This window comes from Taudactylus pleione, unplaced genomic scaffold, assembly GCF_031769625.1.
Source record: "Taudactylus pleione unplaced genomic scaffold, aTauple2 ptg000156l, whole genome shotgun sequence".
Taxonomy (NCBI): Eukaryota; Metazoa; Chordata; class Amphibia; order Anura; family Myobatrachidae; genus Taudactylus; species Taudactylus pleione.
Genome location: NW_028284558.1, coordinates 2,024,704 through 2,052,194, shown reverse-complemented (window position 1 = coordinate 2,052,194; position 27,491 = coordinate 2,024,704). Strand labels below are relative to the sequence as shown.

Sequence of the window (27,491 nt, the reverse complement as noted above, 5' to 3'; positions counted from 1 at the left end):
TTAGAATATTTAGCAGAGCTCCACACAGGGCTGATACAAAATGGCACCCAAGTTGGCCAGAGATGTATCCACATTGCATGCTCTGAAATAAATGTGGATTTCAGTGGCTGGATCTATGCTACCCATATATGTCTGCTAGTGAAATAGCTGTTTTCACTATCATCACGTATTTGCCGCAGCCCTAGTGCAAGATACTCCTCTGAAATGAGAAGGTACCTCTGCATATCCCACAATTCCATCTACATGCCAACAACACGCCCTCAGAATACTTATGTTCGAACACCCAGTTACACTCACACACAGGGGTGCCTCAAAGGTCGGGCAGGTAGGGATATTGCCCAAGGCACTGCGGCATGGGGGTGCAGCTACGTCACCTCACCAGCACCGCCTGGTAGAGGCTCGCTACGCGCTGCCTGTTTACTGCTGGCCAACAGCCGACGGGCACTAGGACCCTTGTAACTACAAGGCGGTCTCGCAGATCTCAGAGCTCTCCGGGCCGAAAGTAACATAGCACAGCCCACCCCATGGATGAGAGCTGTGCTGGCGGTGCTCCCACCAAGTATGACTTCACAGCTAATTTATACAGTACATAATCCACTAGTAACACAGACCGATCATACACCAGACATTTTAACAAAGCACCAGTAAAATGCATTTGTATGTTAGCTTTCATGTATTTTACCCATTTTGCAGTTCATAGGTAGGAATGAGCCCTAACAAAATGATGTGATGTTGGCTTTAAGCACTTATTTAGCCTTTCTTTCTAATTTTAATGATTTTCTGGGTCTTATTTGGTAGTATCTCATTTGGTGTTCATTCTAGCTTCTTGATCGGGCAGGGTGCCAAACAAGATGGAGGGCACATTGTGTGCGCCCGAATGGGTGTGGCTTTGCGGCCAGACCACGCCCCTTTTCCATCACTCTAGGGGGCATGCCCAGCACTCACAGAGATGCTAGGCTGCCCCCAAACTCTCCCCGCATTGTGAATAGATGGCGTCTGTTCACCCGCTGCCCACTGCCGCCCCAAAACCCCACCCCATCAGCTACACATCTATGCATGTGTAGGTGATAAATGGCTGCCTCCACAGTTTAATTTATGCAAGGAAAAGAACACTCCTTTTAGATTCTGACCATCTATATATAACAAAGAAAAGTATTATTTATATTTTCAACTGCCTTGCAGGATTTGAAGGGTTAAAAATGAAATTAATGAATAAAAAGTAAAACAACATACCTACATCCATGGATCAAAATAAAATGGATCAGAATCATCCAGTTTCTTATTTGGATTTAATTTGGAAAAGTAATGGGGTTGGTTCAACTTTGACCTTATGTCAGCCAACATGAGACCTGGAATAACAGAGTTCATTTTCAATTGCTGACCTTATGCACAGAATGGTAACCTCTGAGTTATGGAAGGAATTGGTTGGGTCCTGGTGATGTTTTTTTTTCTGTTCTTTTTTTTTTGTTGAGCTGTATTTCCACATCAAGCGACAGTTTAAATTTATCAATGAATGCAAGCATAGCTTTACGAGAAACCCAATCCGCTTTTACTCATATATTAACGATGCCCTTTGCTATCTTGTCTTCCAAAAGACTGCGTCTTTAACATTATATTACACCCCTGTATATTTTATTGCTACAAGAGACGATCTGGCTTAAAAGCTTTTGGAGAGAGTAATATTTAGCCTATTAGTATAATGCTTTAAGTAGAAACAATTGCATGCTGACTCCTACACTTGTGACTTGTGTACCAGTCCTCCTATGTCCTAAAACTGGCTGTAAAACATGAAAAGATACTTTACTGTCTTCAGAGGAAATGGCTTATCTACATTTTATTATGCAGACAGTGGTTTAAATATTTTGTGCTTCTTTGGTCCTTGGCCCCAATTACACCCACCAATCCCATGCAATAGAATGCATTCATCCCTCCCACCCAGTTGTATTTGTTTTAGATAGGATTCAGTATCCTGTTAATACTCGTATGTTGTTTATTGATTTAAGTATTTATGTATAGGGAAGGGATATTATCTATCCAGAAGTCTGTTATAAAGTTCCCAAAACAAACAAACAAACAATAATTGTTACTCCCACACTCGTGATCCCCAAAGCTGGGTACACACTGACAGATATATTACCCGATCAATTGATCGGCCAATATATCTGCTGCCCATCGGCCAATGTGTACCCGCGATATGTCTGTGAACGACATCGTTAACAGACATATCGCATTGGCTGTGCTGCACAGCCGATGGACAGATACTGTATGTCTGCAGATATATCTGTCCATCAGCAAGCGTGTATGGGCGGCCTGCAGACTGCCCGTACACACACAGCGGCTGCCGCGGGGAGGGGGGCAGGAAACGCCCCCGACCCACCCGCCGGGACCTACGGGCAGAAGCAGATGATGGCCGTTCAGTGTGTATGAACGACCATCATGATTGCAGCAATTGTGCAATTTGCAATCGATTGTGTATAAAAATCTTTCCCTTTTTCAATCGATTGTGGCAATTCTGCAATTGATGGAAAAAGGGATTTTTATACACAATCGATTGCAAATTGCACAATTGCTGCAATCAATTGCTGATGTATGGGGGCCTTAAGTTGTATGCTTTTATAAAGTGTTTGGTATATTAAGTTGGCAGTGACCATGTGGACATTCATAGGGATAAATATACATCGTAATGTCAACTATACTGTACATGACAAAGTTGACCTGGTCCTAATGTCGACAGAAAACATGTTGACATTCAGCATGTCGACACTGATGAAATAACGACATGGCCACAATGTTGGCAATTCAGGTATGCCGAATTAACGTCAACATTTTTTACTTTTGTTGTAATTTTCCCAGATGTCAACCACATAGCTGTTGACATCCTGATGAGCATATGATGATCCTGCGTTGGCAGCTAGTTCCTTGCCGGAAACTTCACCTCTTTTATGGAGATAGATTAATTTTCTTATATTGAATATTACACACTCCCATATACCCCACTATTGGTATATGACATTTATTGTATTGCCCTATGCACGGATTCAGTATGATTTACCACCGGCAAATCCCGACAGCGGCATCCCGGCAGCAGTGAAAATCCTGATCGTGGAAAGGTAAGTATTGACTAACCTATTCTACCCCTAACCCTCCCTTAGGGGTGCCTAACCCTAATTCCCGCCCTAAATTCCTAAACCTAACCCCCCCTTCCCCGCCACCTGAACCTAAGTCCCCGTGGGGGTGCCTAACCCTAACCTCCCCCTGGGGGTGCCTGACCCTAAGCCTCCCTTCCCCTAGCCTAAACCTAACCTCCTGGGGGGTGCCTAATCCTAAATCCCCCCTGGGAACCCTAAACCTAACCCCCCCGCTCCCAATGCATCAGAAATCCGAATGACAAAAGATTTTTCGGTTGTCAGACACACCTATCTTTTGTATAGTACACAAAATGCAATACAGAAAGGACAACTGCCAACATCCTAATGAAGGCAATAATGTTTAGTTGATATAATGAAAGAACTTTAGACAATAAACAAAGTAATAAGACTTATGTGCTTTAGTTATTTTCTAGCTGAAATAAAACCATGAGCATTTTAAATTAAAGATTTCTAGTGACACATAGGGGCCTGTTCTGGGAAAACTGTATAAAAACTTTGACAATGAGTCAAAATAAACCCCAAAAGTCTCTTCCTTTACATGGGTGTGTGCAGGGCAGCCGAGACATACAACGGGCCCGGGTAATACAGGTACATGCTATACACGCTGCTGGGGGGAAAAGGGGGGGCATATTTCTCCTACCCCACAGCAGGGCCCCTCAGACAACACTGGGCGCATGTAATTTATTACACCCCCCTTCTCTGTACCCCTGGTTGTGTGTGGGAACCATGTCAGTGCAGAGATCTCCTTTCCTGTGGGCACATACCAGCTGCCCAGCTGCATCAGGCAATAGTGTGGCTGTATTTGGCTAAAAACAGGGGTAACTTCGCAAAGACCATTACATTGCTAGAAACTTGTTGCCCAGCAAGTAACTGCTGAATATCACTGGCCAAGAGCAATAAGGAATTGTCTAGAGCAGAACAGAAATGCTCTGCATAAAATAAATAAGAGAGGAAAATGGGCACATACAAAGCAGAAGAATAATTCATTGCTTGAGATGAATTGTGTACAGTATTTTCTGTTGGCCGGGACAATGAATAATATATCTGTACTGAGTAGCAAAATGGGTCACTTATTAATATTTTCTGCTGTGTACGAACTGCATAACATGGATGGCATAAAGACAGCTGGTTATTGCATCTGATCGGATATTTGTAAATCACCCAGTGAGTGCAAACTGATTAGGACTGTCACTTCTCCCTCCTATTCTCTGTCACCTGCTCTCTGACCTTGCCCTAGCAGTCTAATTAAATGGTGCACTTTGTAGTCTGGCTGCTCATTGTCATTGCCAGAGCTAGAACTATCTAATAACGCAGCTCAATGATTTTCTGTTTCTGTCAGTAGTCTGCACTGATATGGCAAATGGAGCTTGTATTGGTGACTGACACGAATACTGGTGTGCATTGGAAAAAAGGTTCCCCATGACCATGGTAACTTTTTTTGTCTGGGTCTAATATGGGGGTTGAAGAGCTATATTTGGTGTGACCCCTTGACCCTTTCTTTAAAGATATTTTGTGTATTAATATTTAATAATATTAATTTCATAATTTACACAACTCTCTGAATTTCTTCCATTATATTTAACAATAACATACCCGGTTTGTAGACCTGGGGCCTGTTTCAGATATGTACGCAATGCCGATATTTACGCAGTTGAGCGGTTATCGTCCGACTGTGCAGGTGTCAACGGTCACACTGTGCACGCACCAAGTTACTTTAGCGATGACACTTGTATTGAGGATTTCTTTGCAAAGTGATCAACAGTCAGGGACCGTTTGGGGGTAGTTATGGGAATTGGCCTCAAAAAAGCAGCCGTACCGCGACCGTTTTGGCGGCGTGTCCCAGCATACAAATGCAATCCCGTACGCAGATAAAGTGCTTCCGACGTCAAAGTTCAGGCGGCCATTCTGCACGACCACAGGACTACTCAGATGGCTGATTATCGAATGATATGCGACGGCGGCTGTGTATGTGTACGCATTTTCTTGGATTTGCAATGGCCCCGGTGGGCGTCTTAATACATTTGCTGGTGTCTGCGACACTTGGCTATTTTCGCACAGCAGCTGCGATTGCATTAGTGTACATATATGAATCAGATAGACCATAATATAAAAGTAAGGAGCCCGTATTACATTACGAAGTACTGGATGATCAAGCTTGTATAAGACACTTGCATTTTAAGTTTAGAATTAATTTCAACATCACACAACGGAAAGTTTGCTTTTGTCACTGAAATCTTTGTTCCCAGGACTGAAATACAGTTGTTCCATTCAATCCTGGTCCCAACACAACAGATATTATTATTTATTCAGTGATATATTTTCCCACATTACAAAACAAGTGGCTACATTCACAATTAAGAAAGCTCTGCAAGAACCATTGGGGCTACAGTGTTCTATAGTTTAAGCGGATCTAGTGAAATTTGCCGCGGTTGAGCTGTTGTACTCCCCAGAGTAGAAAAGGAACTTACAATTGTATATTACTGTTTTTGTTTTATTAAAGAAAATAAGACTTCCTTTAATGTGCATTTTTTAAAAAAATATGTTTTTTTTTGTTTTTTTTTAAATATACTTGTATGACATCGCTGTTTTGGGTATTGTAAAATAATACTTGAACTACAAATGACACTGGGTCTGATTCAGCAGCGATCGCAACTGCCACAGCATACGCAGATCGGCCGTGGACGTGCACGTGCGTGAGTTGGCATTGCGATCGCACTGCCATCCCTTTGAACACCGTTGCTTGGGCGTGAATAAATTAGCCACTACGGCAGCATACGCAGCTTGTGTACTCACTGCGTCCGTCAAGGTTAGCAACTTCTGAGTAAGGTCAGACCTATTGTTGTTGTGCGTGAGGGGCCGATGTTACTCGATGTTCCAGATGTATACGCAGCACTGAGTGGGTGTCTCTATGCTGGCTTTGTGATTGCAGACATTAGCGTATTTTCGCAGGGGGTCTGCCTTCGTAATCGCAGCTGCCATCGCAATAGCGATCCGTAGTGAATCAGGCCCATTGTTCTTTACAAATCATATTTTATAAGCAACAGTAATTATAATATATTAAAACAAATTCATAAAGGGATTGTCCTCTTTTGGACATCTTCTTAATGGAGCTTCTCCCCTGTGTATACCAAATGGAGTGGGCTCAGGAAACCCTGTGTTACCAATAGCAGAGATTCTGCCCTTCATTCTCTGTACTGGAGGACAACAATATCATCAGCCCAGTATTCTGCCTGCTTGGCAGCTTTCATATTGAGAGCAATCACTCCATTTTTCCCTGTTGTAGACATTATATCACCAATATATATTTTTTTATTTTTTGCTGTATGATTTTGGTGTCCTCATGGTTATTTTCACTTTTTTTTTATTCCATTTAAAATTCCTCACTTTTCCAACACTCACTCTGTTTTTTTGTATCAACTTGGTTACAAATCTCTGTATCACTGAAAAACAAGACTCATCTTAAGCCAGGCGACCACCGATTTGGTGTGTATGCAGGTGTGCAATACACTGTTACCAACCGACCGATACTGTATGATTGGCCACAGGAACAGGTAGTGACGACATCGTCTCCAGTTCCAGCTTCCGGCATATGGGTTGTTCGATCATTCGTCCATGCGCACGAACAGATGTGCACAATATAGCCAAAAGATATATTGTATCTGCCGTGCTGCATGGCCAACACTATATATCTGTGAACAACATTGGCTGATATATAGCTTGTACACCCGATGAACGATATATCTTCCATCGACCAGTGTGTACATCCAGTCCTTATATGACCATACTTACACCATTGACCATAGTCAGTGCCGGCCTGGGGCACGAAGAGACATCCGGGGGAATGCAGTACTGGGGTGCATGTTTAAGGGGTGTGGTCAGCCACTAGACTGGGTGTGATTTGACACCACAGAGGCTTGGCTATCCATTAGAGAGTGCATGGTCTTGTCCCCTTTATAAATATATAGGACATACTGATGGTGTGTGCACATGATAATGTACCAGATTGATAACAGCAATGCACTGTAGCAAATACACTATAGTCCTGGGAATGCAGCATAAAGTAACACAAGTATAATAATTAAGCACAAGATGGTGTTACTGTCTATATATTACACATTAATGCACTGTACATGTAATAAGGCACCCTGGTACTGACCAGCCAGTGTCTAAAACTCAATGAGAACAGTAATGTATAGAAAAAGCAAAATACAATAATATTGGGACATTGACAGAATTTTCATATTTTGGCCTCTAGTCACCACCACAGTGGCTTTGAAATGAAACAAACAAGATGTGCTTTAACTGCAGACTTTCAGATTTATTTGAGGGTAATTACATCCAAATCGGGTGAACGGTGTAGGAATTACAACGGTTTCTATATGTGCCTCCCACTTTTTAAGGGGCCAAAAGTAATGGGACTATCAACTCAAAAGCTATTTCATGGACAGGTATGGGCTATTCCCTCGTTATTTCATTATCAATTAAGCAGGTAAAAGGTCTGGAGTTGATTCTAGGTGTGACATTTTCATTTCTAATCAGTTGCTGTTGACTCTCAGTATGAGATCCAAAGACCTGTCACTATCAGTGAAGCAAGCCATCATTAGGCTGAAAAATCAAAACAAACCCATCAGAGAGATAGAAAAAACATTAGGTGTGGCCAAATCAACTGTTTGGAACATTCTTAAAATTAAAGATCGCACCGGAGAGCTCAGCAACACCAAAAGACCCGGAAGACCACGGAAAACAACTGTGGTGGATGACAGAAGAATTATTTCCCTGGTGAAGAACAACCCCTTCATAACAGTTGGCCAAATCAAGAACACTCTCCAGGAGGTAGGTGTATATGTGTCAAAGTCAACAATCAAGAGAAGACTTCACAAGAGTGAATATAGAGGGTTCACCATAAGATGTAAACCATTGGTGAGCCACAAAAACAGGAAGACCAGATTAGAGTTTGCCAAACAACATCTAAAAAAGCCATTACAGTTCTGGAGCAACATCCTATTGACAGATGAGACAAAGATCAACTTGTACCAGAGTGATGGGAAGAGAAGAGAAGGAAAGGAACTGCTCATGATCCAAAACATACCACCTCATCAGTGAAGCATGGTGGTGGTAGTGTCATGGCGTGGGCATGTATGGCTGCCAATGGAACTAGTTCCCTTGTATTTATTGATGATGTGACTGCTGACAAAAGCAGCAGAATGAATTCTGAAGTGTTTCGGGCAATATTATATGCTCATTTTCAGTCAAATGCTTCAGAACTCATTGGACAGCACTTCACAGTGCAGATGGACAATGACCCGAAGCATACTGCAAAAGCAACCAAAGAGTTTTTAAGGTAAAAAAGTGGAATGTTATGCAATGGCCAAGTCATTCCCCTGACCTGAATCCGATTGAGCATGCATTTCACTTGATGAAGACAAAACTGAAGGGAAAATTACCCAAGAACAAGCAGGAACTGAAGACATTTGCAGTAGAGGCCTGGCAGAGCATCACCAGGGATGAAACCCAGCGTCTGGTGATGTCTATGCATTCCAGACTTCAGGCTGTAATTGCCTGCAAAGGATTTGCAACAAAGTATTAAAAAGCGAAAGTTAGATTTAGGATTGTTTCGTTTCTCCCACTTTTGGCCCCTTAAAAAGTGGGAGGCACATATAGAAACCGTTGTAATTCCTACACCGTTCACCTGATTTGGATGTAATTACCCTCAAATTAAATCTGAAAGTCTGCAGTTAAAGCACATCTTGTTTGTTTCATTTCAAAGCCATTGTGAATTGAATAGAGGCCAAAATATGAAAATTCTGTCAATGTCCCAATATTTATGCACCTGACTGTACATGCCACTGTAAAGAAAATTCAACTATTTAAGCTCTTACCACTGAGATGATTCTATTATAGGTTAGTGAATGAATGTAGAGTTGCATTGCCATTCCAATCACTGGCAGGAACTGTGTTCATTATGCTAAAGCCCACAGCCAAAAAGAGGAGGAGACAGGGTTGTGTTGTGACCTCCCACTTAAATTAGCAGGAAGATGAATCTTGGTGTAGAAGAAAACCAAGTACCCATGTTTATAAGTGGTTCTGCTCCAAATGGTAACTGACCTTCTAACAGAGTAACAATGTATAATGTGAGTGCACAGTCTGGAGCATGAGCCCTAGAGGAAGGAATGGGCCCTCAGGTAGTTGGGAGGGATTTCCCCTGTATCCCTTTGGGTCTGGCCCTGACTGCAGTCTCCTCTTGCTGAAACGTTATCAATTCTATTATCTTTGAGTTAAATCAAAGGTTTTCAGTTTCTGAACTCATTTATTGTGGCATACTGTGTGAAAGGCCCATGATTTATTACTGGAGTTAGTGAATACAAAAACAGTAATAAAATAAATTTGTTTGACATGATCTCCAGTCTGCAGAAACATGTTGTGCCTGGTTTTGTCATTTGTTAGGCAATTGATGTTGCAAAAAATACACTGCTACAGTTCTTTTTAATACTTGTATACAATGTGGACCAACTGACTGATATATTTCAATGCTCCAAATTAAGAGTATATCTTTCCTTGTAAGGGTAGAGGACCCCTTTGAATAAAATTGTTTTTAGGTAGTTTGTAATTTTGTTATATCCAACACATCCACTCCTTTCACCTTTCAGTATATAGCAGTATTCAGTGTCCTCCCCAGAATTTTTTTCCAGCTGGGTGGCATTAAGTAGTAGCCGGGTGGAATAAAATGTTTTAAACCTTGACCTTATAATGATTTGAAATAACATTTTATATATTAATTCTCCTCTTCTTATCAGAGGGCCAGTCGTCTGATTATGAAAAAACTGCATAGTCTGTAGGATTTGGTCCTTTTTATACAGCTCCCAGATACTGTCCCCACTTGCAGGCTCCCAAAGTGCCGGGTGGTAGGTGGCTTCTTACCTGGTAGTGCACCTGCCAAATACAGCCTGGGGAGAACACTGCGTATTATTCCTCTCTAATTTTTTATTCTATCACTATCCTACCTAAAGTAAATTTTGCCACCTTTCTTAGTTACTGTGCAATATCTTATATACCCTTTTCTTTGCACTTATCTTTAGAGCCATATTGGCATAATCTACTCCTTCTCTTCCCATGATGTAATAGGTAAATTCTTTTTGGATGGGTACGAGATGCCGTCATCAGAATTCCGACGCTGGCATCCCGACTTGGTTAGCATCCTAAAAGCTGAAGGTAGGTATACCTAACTCCTAACCCTTCCTCCCCGGTGCCTAAATTTATCCTCTCCCCTAGTGCCTAAACCTAACCCTTTCTCCCTGGTGCTTAAACTTAGCCCTCCCCCCTTAGTGCATAACCCCTAATCCTAACTCTAACCCTCCCACCAAACCTACTACTTACCTTCGAGATTCCGGCGGTTGGGATACCACCGCCGGTATTCCGATAAGTGTCGGGATTCCGGCGGCGTCATTTTGACCGCCGGAATCCCCGCTGTCGGGATATGAAATGTATCCTGTTCTTTCCTTCCCCCTTAATACAGCAAATAGATGAATCCTTCATGCCATGGGGAGGATAAATGAAATAGGTTTTGTCCAAACATGGGTTATCTATTTAAGTCAGTTTTTTATTTATTATGTATTGCTTATCTGGCGCAAATGCTTTGTAAGGTGTCCCCAATGAGGACAGGTGTAATCAAATCCATATGGAAAAATGGACGCGTTCATTTCTGCCTTGTGAAATGTAACATTTATCACAAAAAAAGAAAGTTTGCAATAGCTGTAGCCACTTCCTCATTCTGCCAAACCTATGAAGGTTCTTATCTGGTACTTCAGTGGTCCAGCAAAATCTCCTCATCACGAAGGGACTCATTCATGCTGGACAGGCTAATTTCCTGACCACTTTTCCAGGTCTACTGCATCCAACACATCTTTATTTCATTGGTCAGATCTAATTGATTGCAGCCCTGTGCATGTAACGATAGGGAGATGGTAAAAATGATATAGATATCACACCAGCCAGGCATTTAGCCATGGGTACTTTTTTTATTTATTATTTATTTATTTTTACTATATTTTACTTATACTGCGGATTTCCTTGTTTCATCTATATGTGATGGATGGATAGAGGACTTGTATGTACAGTTAATAAGTTACATTCTGTTTGACTGTTTCTGCTGTACAGTCTATTGTTGTTTCACTTTAGTTGCTAATAAATGTGTTAAAAAAGGGAATATAATTAGCGATTCATTTTCAAAATGAGTACATGTGAGTATATTGTTACTACTTTATTTTTCTTCTAAAATGACAAATTAAATAAAAGTCGCTGCTGTAAATGAAGATATTGTTAGCTGTAATATATATTTCCTGTGACATTTTGACAGTAGAGCTGCACTTGGTTCCAATACATGAAACAACTGCATTATTTGATTGTAATTTAATCAAATCGAGATGACTGCTGAGTTATAATAGAGTTCAGGACTGGAGCCAGTGAACCATAATTAACGGTTACTGCAAACCTTGGCATCACTCTTCTATTTGTTATCAATAAAAAGAAGATAGCAGATATATCTATAAATGACGGCTTTATTGTCTAATTATTCATATAGAGGAGAAGACGTTCCTAGTGTGTTTGGCTGTGGCTTACAGATATAATTCAGATCAGACCTTTTCATAGAGTACACCGGGCATGGGCAGCAAGTGGCAACATGTATAAAGTAACCCCATAATTTTACATTGCTCTGCACAATTGGTAAGCAGTACCCAGTATCGTAAAATAGAAGTCCCGATTTATATGAGGAACACTTATGCATTAACACTGCCATTCGGTCTGTTATAGTGTATGCCACTCTGGCATCTTGGTTAAGGTAAAACATTGTTTCCTTTTTAGGCAATTACAATAGTCCATTGCTGGATTCCCGGATGAATCTGAAGAGAGATGTTCCGTACGTCAAATTGCACCTGACCGATTTTCTAATGAAGAGTAACTCCAGCTGCTAGTATATTCAGTGGGGTTAGGTATGGGATCCCGGTGTTCAGATGACACCGGTCAAAATACCGTTGGTGGCATACCGACAGTAGAAGTAAATTTCCTAACACTAACCCCTTAACCCTCCCTCCCCGGTGCCTAAACCTAACCTCCCCCTCGTACCTAAACCTAACCTCCCCCTCCCTGCACCTTAAACCTAACCCACCCCTCAGTGGCGGGCTTGTCCGGGGGGCAGGGTGCCATGTGCCCCCCAGGCCGCTGCGCCATCTACTGTGCTGGGCCGCCTCCTCCGCAGTAATGGCCAGAAGGGTGACTGACTGAGGAGGATCTGGCGGGCATGAGGGAGGACTCGGAGCGGGAATAGTGTTGGTGAGGAGTCAGCAGAGGTGGTGGAGCGGGAGGGGGGTGTATTGGGGGGGATTGGACCGCTGGGATAGTTCCCGCTGGGCCATTCCCTTTGATGTCTGTAGGGACCGGCGGCTGCTGGTCACCCTTCCCTCTGCTTTGTGTCCCAGCTGCCGCGATCAGAGTGCAGTGTACAGCTTACTGTGTATGTACATAAGAAAAATGGCTGCCGGGGGAGCTGCTGCCCATGTTTAGCAGCAGCAGCAGCTCCTCCCATAAGCCTTTACGAAGCCTGTCAGTCACTACTGACGGCTCCGCCTCCAGCAAGTCTGAGGACCATCTTCTACAATGTGCACGCTGCTACAACAAGCAGCCGCACATACAGGCGGCCGGGAACAGCACCAGCCTGCAAATTCTGACTGTTATGACAGTCAGTAAATAAAACTGTTTTTTATATTTCAAATTTGCCTGCCAAGTGTATGTATGTGTGTGTGCGTGTGTATATATATATATATATATATATATATATATATTTGTGTATGTATGTATATATATATATATATATATATATCAAAAAAGCTGCCACATTCAGACAGTGAAACGCGTCAGTGGCCCAGCCTAACCCACAAGTGACTTATCAAACTGCCACAGTCCTACCTGCTAAAGCCTGGACCAACTACAAAAGCACACAGCGACTTGGGAAAATCTCCATCTGTGTATCATTTGGACTTATACACCGTATCAATTTGAGGACTCCAAACAGCTGCATATGGATTTTATGTGAATAGGAACATTCCTCTATCTGTGAAGGACCTGGTAATTATAATGGATAGTCCTCTGTTTTCCCATGATGAGTGACTTTTATTTCCATTTGATTGGTGTGGATTTGGGATCCGGAAAGTATACATAGGAACAGGCATATTTGTACAGACAGTCATGTGGGTGAGATTCATGCTGGCTTAAATTGTTTTATATACTTCATCCACATGCTCCTTTTATCATTAAAATTGTAGCGCTGAGATGTATGCTGGTACACAATATTCAATAAAGTACATGTTTCCATGTTTGCTATATATGTATGTAAGGGTCTGACTAGCCCTATTATGTAGCTGCTGTATAAAACAGAACATCTCAGTGCCTGTGAACAAACCCTGCTTGATATTGGAGAATTACACGTGCCCCCCTTAGTGCCTAACCCTCCCCCTAGTGCCTAACCCTAACGCATAACTAAACCCCCGATACTTACCTTCGGGATGGCGGCGGTTGGGATCCTGAAGCCTGGATCCCAACGCCGTCGGGATTCCGACGCCGGTATTTAGACCGACGGCATCCCGCACGCTGGGATGCTGACTTCATCCCATTCAGTCAATGTCTGGCAGCACAATCTGGAATGCAGGCTGTGTTCTGAAGCTGATTTAAACTTTTCTCTAATCATAATGCGTCACATCTCTTCTTATTAAACCTAGCATTAGTCACTTCCCAGAGCCGGATTAAAGCCCTGTGGGTCCTAGTCAGTATTATGGCTTCGGGCCCTCTTAACCATTACATTTGTTAAACAAAACCTAAATTATATTAGAGTAATCTTGGCCACTCCATGCCCAGTGGACCCTAGGCGGGAGACTAGGTTGTTTAATGTATGATGCAGCTATATATCCCGTCCTATCTGCTCAGAACACCTGATTTCACACTAACACTACAATGGTTGTGTGAGGCCTAAACTAACGCGATCCCTCATGTCACTCCCTAGTGTAATCGAATAACTGCATTGACCAGAAGTTCACAATATCATTTGTTCTGGGAAAAGCAGTAATAGGTAGTCCCTGGATTCAATGGAATGCAATTGCATATGTTAATAATTTACACAGATTAATCTGCAACCAGACACAGTTACTGCTGAAAATAAATGTAAGTACAGCACTATACAGATGTGTCATCATACACCTAGGGGTATATTTACTAAAGTGTGGGTTTTTAGAAGTGCAGATGTTGCCCATAGAATCCAATCAGATTCTACTTCTAATTTAGCTAACACCTTCTAGAGAAGATAATAGCTAGAATCTGGTTGATATGGGAACATCTCCACTTCTAAAAACCAGTAAATTGTAAATATACCCCCTAGTGTCTATATACCATACGACGCGAGGCGTCCAGCTAGACTGAGCCGCTCCAAGGGGTGTAGTGTACCGTCTTTTTCTTTTTCTTTTGCTTCCTATTTGCATCGCAGACGCAGTGAAACCCCATTCAAAGTGTACTACAGTCTGCGACTTCAACTGCACAGAAATTAGTTTTAAAAACGTTCGAAGTCACAGATGAAGCACAATGGAATTTGGTGTGAGAAAAAGCTGTGTACGCTGAATCATAGCCCATCGTACACAGATTCTAGCTCGGTCACGCACAGATGTACAAATGTTGCACATCAAATCGATCACTGATCTCTAGGAGAGTAGTTTTGTCGCTCCCAGTTTTATTTAGGCAAATATGATGCACATTTTGAGCGAGAAAGACGCTGAGGGGCTGTTTGTTGTGACTGAAGCCACAGTGTATAAGGGTACATCTGTATATCCATGCTTACTAATGTAGCCTGCCTATATAGTAAGCAAGAAAGTGTGTGTGTGTGAGTCTGTCATTTAAGCACGGCCAGAGTTTTGTGCCTACCTCCACCAAATTGGCATGGTGGTGTCGTTTGTTCAGGATTAGGTTTTTGCCTAAGTTTGAACTTCGTCAGGGCCACACACTGTCACTCTTAAATTACACAGGTTCTGGGGCTGGCGGGCTGGCTTCACGCACACACTGTCACACTCTCATCTCTTACAAAGTGCTGTGTTATAAAACTTTTCCAACAGCCGCATACATGAAATACGGAGTTGGTCAGCCCTCTGTGTTTGCATGATAAACTTTGACATTAAACAGCACTCAATACATTTAGACTGTGGCAGGCAACATAATCAATCCACAATCTTTGATCCCGTCAAAGCTTGCAATACAGAGATTACAAACAGCAGGGGAGATTGATCGCAGCGACACAGTGCCACTGCCTGTGGGCTCCCTTCTGTCCAGGAACGGAACTCCAGTCCCGGGGCATTCCCCCCAATGGCAGAGTGACTTCACGAAGATTCAGCTGTGAACTCAGTCACAGAGATCACTCAGATTCCCAATTATCGATAATCTGTACATGTGCCTGGCCTGTACTGCGCATGTGCAGAGCTGGTCTGTGAATCCTGCATGCAGTCCGGCAGCAGATTGTGAATTACTGGGCGGGCGGCGACTTTGTTTCACAAAACAGAGGCTACTGTTGAGGGGGGCAGGGGGAGGGGAGTAATTGGAGAGGCCAGGAACTTCCTCAGTTGACGGAGATTTCCTGGCCTCTTTTACTCATCTGCGGCGGCCGGCTTGCGTGACCCCATGGTCACTCACTCAGCCGAAGGGATCGCAGATGATCTCATGCTGCATCCTTGGAAGCATGCTCGGATCAGTAATGCATGCAGGAGGTGTAGCGGCTCCTGCTGCATGCATTACCATATTACACCTATCGCAGCTGCTAACATGTTATCAGATAGCATATATGTCCGCAGCTGAATCACCCCCTCTGTTCAGTGAATTCTGAAACTGGAATGATTTTGGAAGCTATACTGATTTCTGTTCTTTAAGTCAGTCTGTTCCTGAAATACCTTATTCCGAACGGTATAAGAATAATCCTGTCTGCACTGTCATTTACTCCTAATTTGCACAGTTTTCCAGGTTATAGGAGAGGACAATGTAAAAAAATTAAGGCTGCAGGTGTACTTCAGGGTCCAGTCTTCAACCCGGGCATCACCGGGTATCCCAGCTAGTAATATAATACAATACCACATGGTATACTATAAGGTATGTTTGATTTCCTTCCCCTGGATGTAGGCATTATGTTGAGAATCAGCTGTAGCTTATAAAGTCCACGGCCGCTGCCATGATTAAGCGACATAAGGATGTGTCTTTCAAAGACAGCCTTTGCTTTTGTGCTGGATGGCCGCTGTGGCACCCCATAGATGCCTGCAGCCTAGGCAGCAGCATAATGGTAGTGCCAACCCCGAGTCCAGCTACCAGCGCATGATACATACAACAAGCAACACTCTTTCTATACCTTTTAGTTGATGATCTACTCTTGCGGCTCCAGGCTTGTTCTGATCCTGCTGCAGGTGCAGCTTCACCAGCACTTATCACCTACATCTAGAGCTGGTGAGTTATACTGCATAATTATTGTGTATAATCACTGCAGCCATTGGATTCACACTGTATTTGGCAGTGACACCTGGATAACAATGGTACAAAGGGATCAGTAGCCCTTCATCATCGTATAGGACAAATCAGATTTGTCATGCTCCTTCCCCATGAGGCCACACCCCTTTTTCAGACGCACACCTTTCTTTCTTTGAAATGCTTTTTCTGGCCCAAAAAGTCTAGTTATGGCTCTGTCAAACTTATTCATTTTAGTTATTATTTAGAACTGCAGTTATTATGTGAATATTTCATTGAAATACTGGTGACTCAGTAGGAAAAAAAAGTTCTTCACAGTTTTTATGCATAATTCTGGACGTGCAAATGATATTGGAAATGACTCTGCATAAGTTAGATTCTAATTTACATAACAAAGCATTTATAGGATGTCCAGATTTCATTGGCTCATTAAATAAAAAGTTCTACAGTTTACAATAATTGCAATCTGGTGCCTGGTACTTCTATTCATTGTACAGGGAATAAAAATATGCTCATATCTGTAGATCACACGCTCCTTCACTTCAAATTTATGTAGTAAAATATGCACTGAATGAAGAATAGGATTAAATATACTTTCAATTAGATATATTTATTCCTCTAATTAAAATCAACATCGACAGTTGCCCCGTTTGTAGCAAGCCCCGGAGTGAGTGAATTTTTCGCTACGGGGCTTGCGTACACCGCGTGTGCGCAATGCACAACCATCGACTCGCTTGCAAGCAGGTCTGAACGAGGTCCTATGTGTATCAGGAGCACTATTACTGTGGTCATGTGTATAAGGGGCACTATTACTGTGGGGATTATGGGCCTCCTTCAGACCCACTTGCAAGCGGGGCACTGCGCACGCGCGAGCAAGAAATTCAGAGGCCGCTCTAAAAAAAATAAAAAAATAGCCCGGCCCTGATTCAGAGCGAGCGCTCTGTCAGAGCGTCTGGCTCTGAATCAGGGCCAATGTGTATAAGGAGCACTATTACTGTGGGCATTATGTGTAAGGGGCACTATTACTGTGGGGATTATGTGTAAGGGGCACTATTACTGTGGGGATTATGTGTATAAGGAGCACTATTACTGTGGGCATTATGTACAAGAGGCACTATTACTGTGGGGATTATGTGTATAAGGAGCATTATTACTGTGGGCATTATGTATAAGAAGCACTATTACTGTGGGGATTATGTGTATAAGGAGCATTATTACTGTGGGCATTATGTATAAGAGGCACTATTACTGTGGGGATTATGTGTAAGGGGCACTATGACTGTGGGGATTATGTGTATAAAGGGCACTATTACTGTGGGGATTATGTGTATAAAGGGCACTATTACTGTGGGGATTATGTGTAAGGGGCACTATTACTGTGGGCATTATGTGTAAGGGGCACTATTACTGTGGGCATTGTGTATAAGGGGCAGTACTGTGTCATAGCGTGAATAAGGAACACTACTATGTTGTGTAATGTGAATCAGGGGCACTATGTGCGGTGTTATGCGAATAAGATTGCACTACTGTGTGGCGTACTTTGAATTGGGGGTACTAAATGCTCCCGCTAGACTGTTGTAGTCGGTGCTGCGCCACGCCCTGCACAATTTTAAAAGTGCAAAATGCGCCCTGTCCTTTTAGCAGGGCGCCGCTAAAATGGCCTGCCCTGAGCCGTCCCACCCGTGGGCCGCAGTGTCCCGTGGGTGGGAAAAGTTGCAGTGAACTTTCACAGCCAGGTGAATAGACACTTTGCGCACATCTATTCCCTGTGAGGGGAGAGCTTGGGGAAAGCCCAGCACCTCTCTAAGTGCTGGGCACACCCCCAAGTGTGACAAGCTGGAGGTGTGTCACAAGGACATGGCCCCTCCCCAGCCAGCCACGCCCCCTTTTCTGGACCGCGCAGAGGCTCCCTGCCGGCACTCCCAATGACCTGCAGTTTAGCGGGAACGCTAGTACTATTGTGTGGCCACGTCCCTTTCTTGTGAGACCATGCTCCTGTCCCTTTTTAAAATATGGTAGAGCGCAAATTTAAAGTTTGCAGGGGGCGCTGAATACCCTAGCACTGGTCCTGGGAGTAGAATTTTGTATTTTATCTACGTGAACATAACCTTATTTTGGTTGGCATACATCATATTGTCCTGCTGTATCAGGGCTTTGTTTTTATACATCACACAAAATGTTATCTGTTATATAATAGTCTAAGAACCCTATTTATCAATTGCAGAAGACACGTAAATCCATTCAAAATTTGTTTTTGCTAGACATAGGGCTTTTCCCTATTTATCAATTTATGTGCCTAGTAATGACCATAGCCGTGTATCGCCGACGGCAGTCATCGCTGGTACTCTCCTGTGGTAAGTTCTGCCTTATTTACCAAGGCAGTGGAGGAACTTGTTAGGGGTGGTCTCAGGTGCAAGAATATGCTTTGGGCCCCCACCCTTCTAGGTCCCACATGAGTTTATAATATACCACAGGGTAGTGCTCCACGTTACTGGCAAAAAATGCAGATAGAATCCCAGTGTTTACTAATCTGTTCCCCCTTTAATCAAATAATAATAATCTGTGCACCTTTGAACTCATCAGTGTCTGATGTCCGTAGCATTGCTCGGTGCCTCCACAGATGGCATAGGGTGACTGGGAGAGGCAGAGCGTGAAAGCGGCAGATAGACTGGTCATGGAGAACTCAAAGAGGCCCCCTTCTCCCGCCTGTGGCACTCGCAAGATCACCTCCCCAGCAGGCAGCACATGTGCAGCAGCCCAGGCTATAAAGGATTACAATCCCGGACAGGTGGCAGCCGCTAACAGTTAGGCTGATGGTGCTGGGGATTATCAAGGATGATGATCCGATCGGTAGTGGGACCCTTACTCTATAGGGGCTCTAGTGCGACACAGAAGCCTGCACTGGCGGTAGTTCTGCCCCTGTTCCAAGGACAGCAGCAGTACACATATCACTATAACTATCTCAGAATGGCTATATTGGCGATACACAAGAAATAATGCTTTATTAAAGTAACAGATTTTCTTTTCAAAAGTGTATTAAAACCATTTATTTTCAATGTTTTTACATTTTTGTGATGAAATTTCATCTGGAAACCTGTAAAGTTTTTATTAAATTGATAATTTGGCCCATAAAGAATCTTTTTATTGCTGCGAGAAGCAGCAATATAAAAGCTTTATTTTATGACAATAATAATACATAGACCCCTAAATCTATAGCTGCTAGGTCTCGTTTTCTCGTTACTCCATTCATTCATGTAGTCTGCTAATTGCCCATACTACAAACACCTATTTGAAGTGTAGTAAATAAGCTACTGAAATAAAACGTAAAGATAAATTGAGAACAGGTGCAGTCCTAGACTGAAACAATAAAACTGTGTGAGGAATTGAGATGACCTACTATAGGTCATCGTTCCCCACCTGGCGGCCTGCAGACAATTGCGCTGTTATCCTCTGTGGAGCCAAGCGATGTTACTTTCCCCTGACATAGCAAGTTACTTCATTAGCTGAAACTACTGTACCTATTTAACAATCAAAAGCTGCACCATTTCATTATTAAACTACTGCTGCTTCACATCATGAAATAATAGTTAACCACTTAAGCAACATTTAATTGGACATAAAAAAAGACCTACAATGGCATACACAGGGCAGTACTGTGGTGGTTATTAGGCTATAATCAGTGTCAGAACAGTACATCACTGGGCCCCATCACCAAATTTGGGAAGGGCCTGCCAATGCCTTTCTATCCTCCTAGGCTTCCTCACAGTTCTCAGAGTGTTTGCCTCTGATAAGCATGTGTGTCTCGGACGGGTTGGGATGAAATCCCGGCTGTAGGGATGCCGCTAGTCAGAATACCGACAGCCAGAATCCCGGCACCCACAGGCAGGAATGGTAAGTACTTTTCTTACCCTAACCCGAACACCCCCTCACCGGTGCCTAAACCAACCCCCCCCCATAGTGCCTGAACCTAATCTCCCCCTGCCTGCACCCTAATCCTAACACTCCCTACCCGGTGCCTTACCCTATCGATACTTACCTTCGGGATGCTGGTGGCCGGGATACTGGTGCCGGGGTCACGACCTGTCGGGATTTCGGCGCCGGTATTAAGACCGTCGGCATCCCGCACGCCGGGATGCCGACTACACCCCGTTCCGGACACTGCTGCAGAAGAGGCCACGTCACTGTTCTCTTGGGAGCAGAGAGGGGTGTTGTAGGGGCCAAACAGGTAGCATAGGGAGCAGTAAGACAAAATAGTAACTAGCATTCCTGGTATTGTGACAATTCATATAATTGCACAGAGCACAATAGGGCTAAATAAAAATATATTATTAGTGTGCTAAATGAAATACTATGAATAACATTATTTGCACCTGGCCTCATGTCACCCTAGTCACAGTGCCTAACATATGCATTTCAGTCACATGTCCACAATATGGGTCCCTGTTCCCAGCCTCATACCCACCGCATGCTGCTTGTGACTAGAAAAATATCCCCTAGCTACCATACTCTGACCTGTTCCCAGCATGACTGCCTCATATTCATAAAATCATATTATCTGTCCCCCATTACTTTAAAACAGAATCGCTGCAATATTACTGTATACGCAGACTGCAGAATATTTTGTATACATCCTACGGTACATTGATCACTGGAATACAGCTTACTCATGAGGATGTCTCAGAGGAGTGAGCAGGTTACAGAAAAGCCTCTTGGGGGACGAGAGCTAAAGTTAGTGGCCACTAATTGTTAGTTGTGCAGAGCAGTCATTTACCCTTTTCACTGTTACATCAGCCGTAACCAAACATTTGTTTGTGTGACTAGTGGCTATAATTTTATGTCTCAGCCTTGAAAACCATATTATTCTAGTTTTGGTTCAGTGTCTCGCAATATGCTTAAGTAGATATATTTGTAAACATGTTTTTTTTTTTTTAAGATTTCACCAGCTGCCCTACATAAAGCATCCATTGTACGGTCTGGTCCATTAATGAGATTATCAAATCACAAGAAAACCATGACATTACTGATGGCTCTTCATGATCCCAAACTCACAAGGCTGTGCTTCCTAGTGATCTGCCTGCATTAATCTGACTATTGGCAATAACAAAAAATGGCGACAAGAAGTAAACTTTGCATATGTGACAATATGTAATATTCAAATCAAAATCTATTCTATTTTTAAATAGTATTCTCGGTCACTTTATTTCTTATGGAGTTGATCTCTATGTATATGCTACCTAAGATCTTGTATACTATACCTTTATATCAGTTGTACACCTTTAGATTACTTTCATATAATGGATTGTTCGAAAGACAGACACAAGTTGCCACATAACCCTCCATCCACCACCCACGGGTGTTGCACTCTCCATGGCTGCTGTTTAACTTAACAGACCCTGGTTGGCAGTGCCATGCTTTGTTCCTTAGACTGGAAATGTATTTCTTGGCTGTGACATCATAGGCAAGTGCCACACTTCCAACGTACCACTGAAATTGAGGAGCAGTACCGGACTGCAGAATCGGTATGTAATCCTGGTGGCTGAATAGCCGCCGGATCAAATGCCGACAGTGGATACCAACAGATCAAAATCCCCACTGGGGCTGGTATGCACCCTAACCTTTCCCTCTCCCTACCCTAACCCTTCCTTAGTGGTACCTAACTCTAACTTCTCCCTCTAGTGCCCAATACTAACCTAAAAACGTCAATTTGAGACACAAATAAGGCTCTTCCATATTCGTACCTCATCATTACTAGATTCCCTAATCCAGTGGTTCCCAAACGTTCTTGAATCACGATGCCCTAGGGTATCAGGATTTTATTCATGGCACCTGTGGGCCAAATGTTTCTTATTGGGAGATTATTAAATGAAGTATATTGTGCTTACCTGTCATCCTTAGGTTCAGTTACATGGTTGTATTGGACAGGTTTGCGCTTCTGCTTGTCTACGTATTTTATAATTGCCAACCACCAGCAGTGCTTTTGCCTATCCCTTCGCCCAGAAATAATTTGATTTAGTGCTGAACCATCAAACCTCTGGCACCCTTGCAAGTGCCCCGCAACACCCAGTTTGTGAACCTCTGCTCTAAACTATGCCCAGATCTGCCTAAACCACACCAGCGTTATCGCAAATCCAGACAGTCTCCCCAAAATAGGACGTATTGGCTGCGATGATATCAGACGAAGCATCTACTGTGTTCTCTGCACTCAGTACAGTTGTATCCCAAGAGCAGTTTTGTTTCAAATCCCAACAAAAATAAACATGTAATGCAAACGTTCAGAAAAGAAAAGCAGAGAACCAGATTAGATGAAGCAATGTATTAAGTAATACAGGATGCGTTGTAACATACGATAAATGAAACTGAAGGTGGATGCATTTAAGAATTGGTCTGTTGAAGTGAATGGGTTTGGAGTCTCATTCCATCAATAGCAGCTGAATAAAGAAAGTGCATGCTGAAAAGGAAACTCTGCAGGCTATAGCATGTTCTATACAGCCATGATGTTGGTGTCTCTGAAAGCCCTCTATATAGATAAGCAGCAAACTCTTTCATGAGTTGTCCTAGTAAAGACATTATACTGAAAAGAATATCTACTGGCAGCATACTGAAAATAAACATAGTGCAGGGTTTTTATTACCGAGTATGCTGAGTGATGGTAACCCTATCTCTAGACACAAACCCTATATAGCACTTAAACTTACAATAATATACAGTATGACCGTGTTATGTTGAATCTATAAGACAGACTGACACATTTAGGGGCCAGGAAAGGGGAATATGAGTCAAGATGACTATCAAATAGCCCAAATGGGCAGAGTAAGATACAAGAAGAAGCTTTTGTTTTTGTATGATTAGATTTAAGAACCTAGGAAGCCTTTTGTGAGAATTAATTTGCCTATTTTATTATTAGGATAACTATAGAAACAGAAAATGGTGGAAGTACTTTCTAGCCTTAAGAGGTTTTTCTGACGTTCAAGCTTTAAATTGTATTTGTAATAAAGGTAAATGCATATTTGTAGGGCTGTACAGCAGAAGTAGATGGTTAGCAACCATAGATGATTCCAATTCAATGGAAGTAATTTTTCCATTGAATAGCTGGAATTTGATGGATGCCAGCCATTGGTTGCAGCTTTCCGATGCCCATCCAATGGCTGGTTGTGGGGAGGAGCACACTCTGATGTCGTGTGCATGCGCATGGCATCTATTCACAGAGTTAAGGGGAGCCTGGGGGCACTCCAGCATCTCGTAGTGTGGTGGGCACGCCCCTGTGACATGAACAGGGGTGCAGTGAGGCTCCACCCCTTTTGGCTAAAATGCACATGGGCGCAGCTATGACTGCTTCTGTGCATGTGCACAGTATAACCATTGTGATGGTTAAGTTGTGATGCAATGGCTAGTTGTCATCGCATTGCTGCATTTGATGTTGGATGCCCAGCAACCATTCGATGCCAGGCTTCCTATGTCCATCCTTCAGATGGATTAAGATTAAATTGGACCCTATAAATAGTAGAAATAATTTGGGCCCCCTACTTTGACCTCCAGAGTGGTCTAGAAATGAGATATTTATATATATACCTGATGATATTTTGGGTGTCATCTTATGTATATGAGTTTCCATTAACATGTAATATATTGATTTTGCGACTTCATATTAATTTGGGGGGGCTCCCAGGACTCGTAGTAGTCTTGACTTATAACATGCATTAGATGATATTGCAACTCTGACAATGCCTCCACTTGCCAGCACACCATACTGACATGAGGGCATTGGTGCCATCCGCTACAAACCCCAGGCTTCTGACACCAGCTGGGTTCTAAGCGTAGCTAACACAGCAGTCCATTTTCCTTGTAAAAATAGTTCAGGATTTTAGGTCGTGTTGGCTGTGGAGCTAGATTAATAGTTGCAAACTGATTTCCTTTTAACATACAAAGCCACAGGTATTTGTATTACCATATTATTAATATCTGGCTGTGTGTGCCTATACTGTACCATTCATATCATGCTGTATTGAAACTAATCTCATTTCCAGCTTCAGTGACCTTATAAGCTCCAATAGTCCTGCTTACCAGTCTGCTCATTGTGTCTGCAGATTTGTTTTCTTTTTTATATTATTATTTGTGTCTAGGATGAGCGTGGTACTTGTATCATTTGGTGCTATATTTTCATTAAGTCATGTTCGCCGTGGTTTAAATTGTGACATTTACACACTATGAGGCCAGACGTTTTTTTTTTACAGTAAGATAAGAAAGAAAAAAATAAATAATAATTCCTAGCAAGGGAGTGTAAAATGCCCATGCGACCTCCAATTGGGATAACATGCCCTTGACAACTGATCCCATAAATCCATTTTATTTATGCTACTCTCTTATGCAAATGCTAGATCTTCAGAAGTGTGCGGCACACTGCAAGCCATCAGCTAATTGGCTGTCACTCCTACTTCTTTTTCAGTGAAAGAGTTAATATATGTTTCTTGTGTGAATGCAATGTGTTCGAGACAGCTCACCCAGGTAAGTCTTTAACATATGGCATGGATCATCAATGTGGCTTCAGCTAATCAGTCACCAAGGACAGGCTGTCCTTGGTGGCATTTACCCCCACCTAAACTAAGCTAGTAGTGTGATTTTTAGCCTTCAGGCCACAATGAAGACCACTTGTCTGTCACAGGGGGTCAGAACCAAGACAACTACAGCTGCTGCAGAACCTTTGGGATAAAGTAGAGTGGTATTGTGGGAAGTGACAGGATCTAACCTCATCTCTCATATTAGGCTTCAAAGTCTTCCCCTGAAAATCCTGAAAAGCTCTATATAAGCAATACAGCATTCCATATGTGCACTTTCTTTTTTTTTTTCTTCTTCTTCTTGGAAAGCAGAACAGCCAGTAAGTGTGATGAATGAGTGACTGATCTACCGTAAAGGATGTTTTGCCCACTGGTTCAGGTTCGCAGATGTGAAACTGCCCCCCCATAACCATCTTATATGGAATATAGCTGCCACTTAAGCTTTTGTGCACTACAAGTCCCAGCCTGACCGTCTTTCAGGTTCACATCAGCCAGAAACACAGCTTAGGTTAAACATGTAAACATTCTAAGCGGCGACTGTAAACCCGCAAGAAGTTCTGCAGCATCTGAGTGCCCTCTAACACACTGGACACCAGGCTGCTGGGAAGCCCGGATGACTTCAGTGAATGGGCCTGTAGTCCAGTTGCTGTCCCCGCTGCTGCCTTCCCCTTGCTACCCTCCGCCCGCAGCAGCTCTCAGTCAGTCAGTCAGTCTCTGTGTTGCTGCTGCTGCTGAGCACAGGAAGGAGGTGATGGCTGCACTGTGGAATGTGTGGTATGTCTGGCAGAGCCATCCATTCTCATCCGGGGGGTGTCTGGGCCAGCCAGTGCAAACATCACCCTGGGAACGGCGCAACAAGGGAGCAAGCACTCCCGGCCGGGGCAGTCCCTGAGGTTTGTCCCCCAGGCACAGGCCTACATACCGCCAGTGGAGGGAGACGGCAGCTCGGCCAGAGGCAGCAGCATCCTCCGGGCTCCCCCCGCCGCCGCGCAGTGGTACGGCCCGGGGTAGGTGGGATCGGCTGTGCGGGGAAGTCTCTGGCAGATGAATGAAGCCGCTGTGATGGCAGCAGCAGTGTCGGCCCAGCAGTGAGCGCAGCGCCGGGGGAAGCACACGGTGACCGTCACACGGGGGGCTTCCAGCTGTCACTCCTCGGCCGCACTGTGCTCTGAGGACCGGTGCTGGCCGCACTGTACCCCGGAGGGGCCGCCTCTCCGCTCTCCCTGTACCGGATCGGAGTTGTGGAAACTTAGATACAAAGTTGCCTTTATCCCTCCTGGAGCTAGAGACGGGCGCGGCGAGGCCACATCTCCGGGCGCGGAGCAGGAATGATTTTCCCGAGCAGCAGTAACCTTGTGAGAACCCCGTACAGGAAGCAGGTGAGAGACCGAGCCTGGGATCCACTGTCCCGACTGCACAGATGTGACCTCACCGCGGAGTGATGGCTGGGCTCTGTGTGCCCTGGCTGTATATGGACAGGCCACTGGCATATAAGGGATGTGTGTGTGTGTGTGTGTGTATGTGTGTATATATATATATATATATATATTATATTATATTGTGTAGTCTTATGAATAGACTGTATGTGGGCATTGGGATATAGGGCATTTTATAGTTAATCTGATGTAGTGGGATATACTGTAAGGGATGTATATATACTGTCATGCAATGGCTGTATAGACCATATATTGTAGATGTATATAGGCAGTTACAATCTATAGTGTATTATGTTCTGTCTGTATATGGACAGCGTGATATTGGGAACATCTATCCATGTAGAACTGAGCATATGAGATGTACTTGTTATATGGACCATGGTATGTGTGCTATTTTATTTGTATATATGGATAAATACAATGTATAGTTACTTGTGTTCTGACTATATAGACAGCTGAAATATATATATATTCTGGCTTTGTTGGGACTATGATCTATATATCTGACTATATTGTGTTATTTTGGAATACTCCTGGCTGCATGGAGTCAGTGAGCTATCCATAAGCTGACTGTAAGGATAGTGATCAGATAGGATTATAGAGGTTGTGCAACTGCTGCGGTCACCTTGTCCATTATTAAAGCAAAGTCATCTTATGGACAGTGGTTTCTGTGTGATGTACAATATGTCACCAGTGATTCCCCAGAAGCTCAGACTAGATCTCACTCTGTAATGCCAGATCCTGACTGAGATCGGATCCATCTACTCCTCCAAACTATCGTGATTGACAGATACAGGGCGACTGATACTCACATGACAGTG

At 43.2% G+C, this 27,491-nt stretch overlaps 1 protein-coding gene across 5 annotated transcripts in view; it reads left to right on the top strand.

Annotated features, from left to right (window-relative positions):
• RBMS1 (RNA binding motif single stranded interacting protein 1) overlaps positions 1–27,491 on the top strand; it is a 356,477-nt gene that overhangs the window by 181,121 nt on the left and 147,865 nt on the right. The window contains exon 1 of one of the 5 annotated variants that reach the window (XM_088474812.1): positions 26,265–26,613. The exons of the other annotated variants lie outside the window; for them this stretch is intronic. Within the exon in view, the coding sequence (XP_088330938.1) occupies positions 26,563–26,613 (51 nt within the window). The 5' untranslated portion in view covers positions 26,265–26,562. Of the gene's footprint in view, positions 1–26,264; positions 26,614–27,491 lie in introns of those variants that run through there. 5 annotated transcript variants of the gene reach the window in all.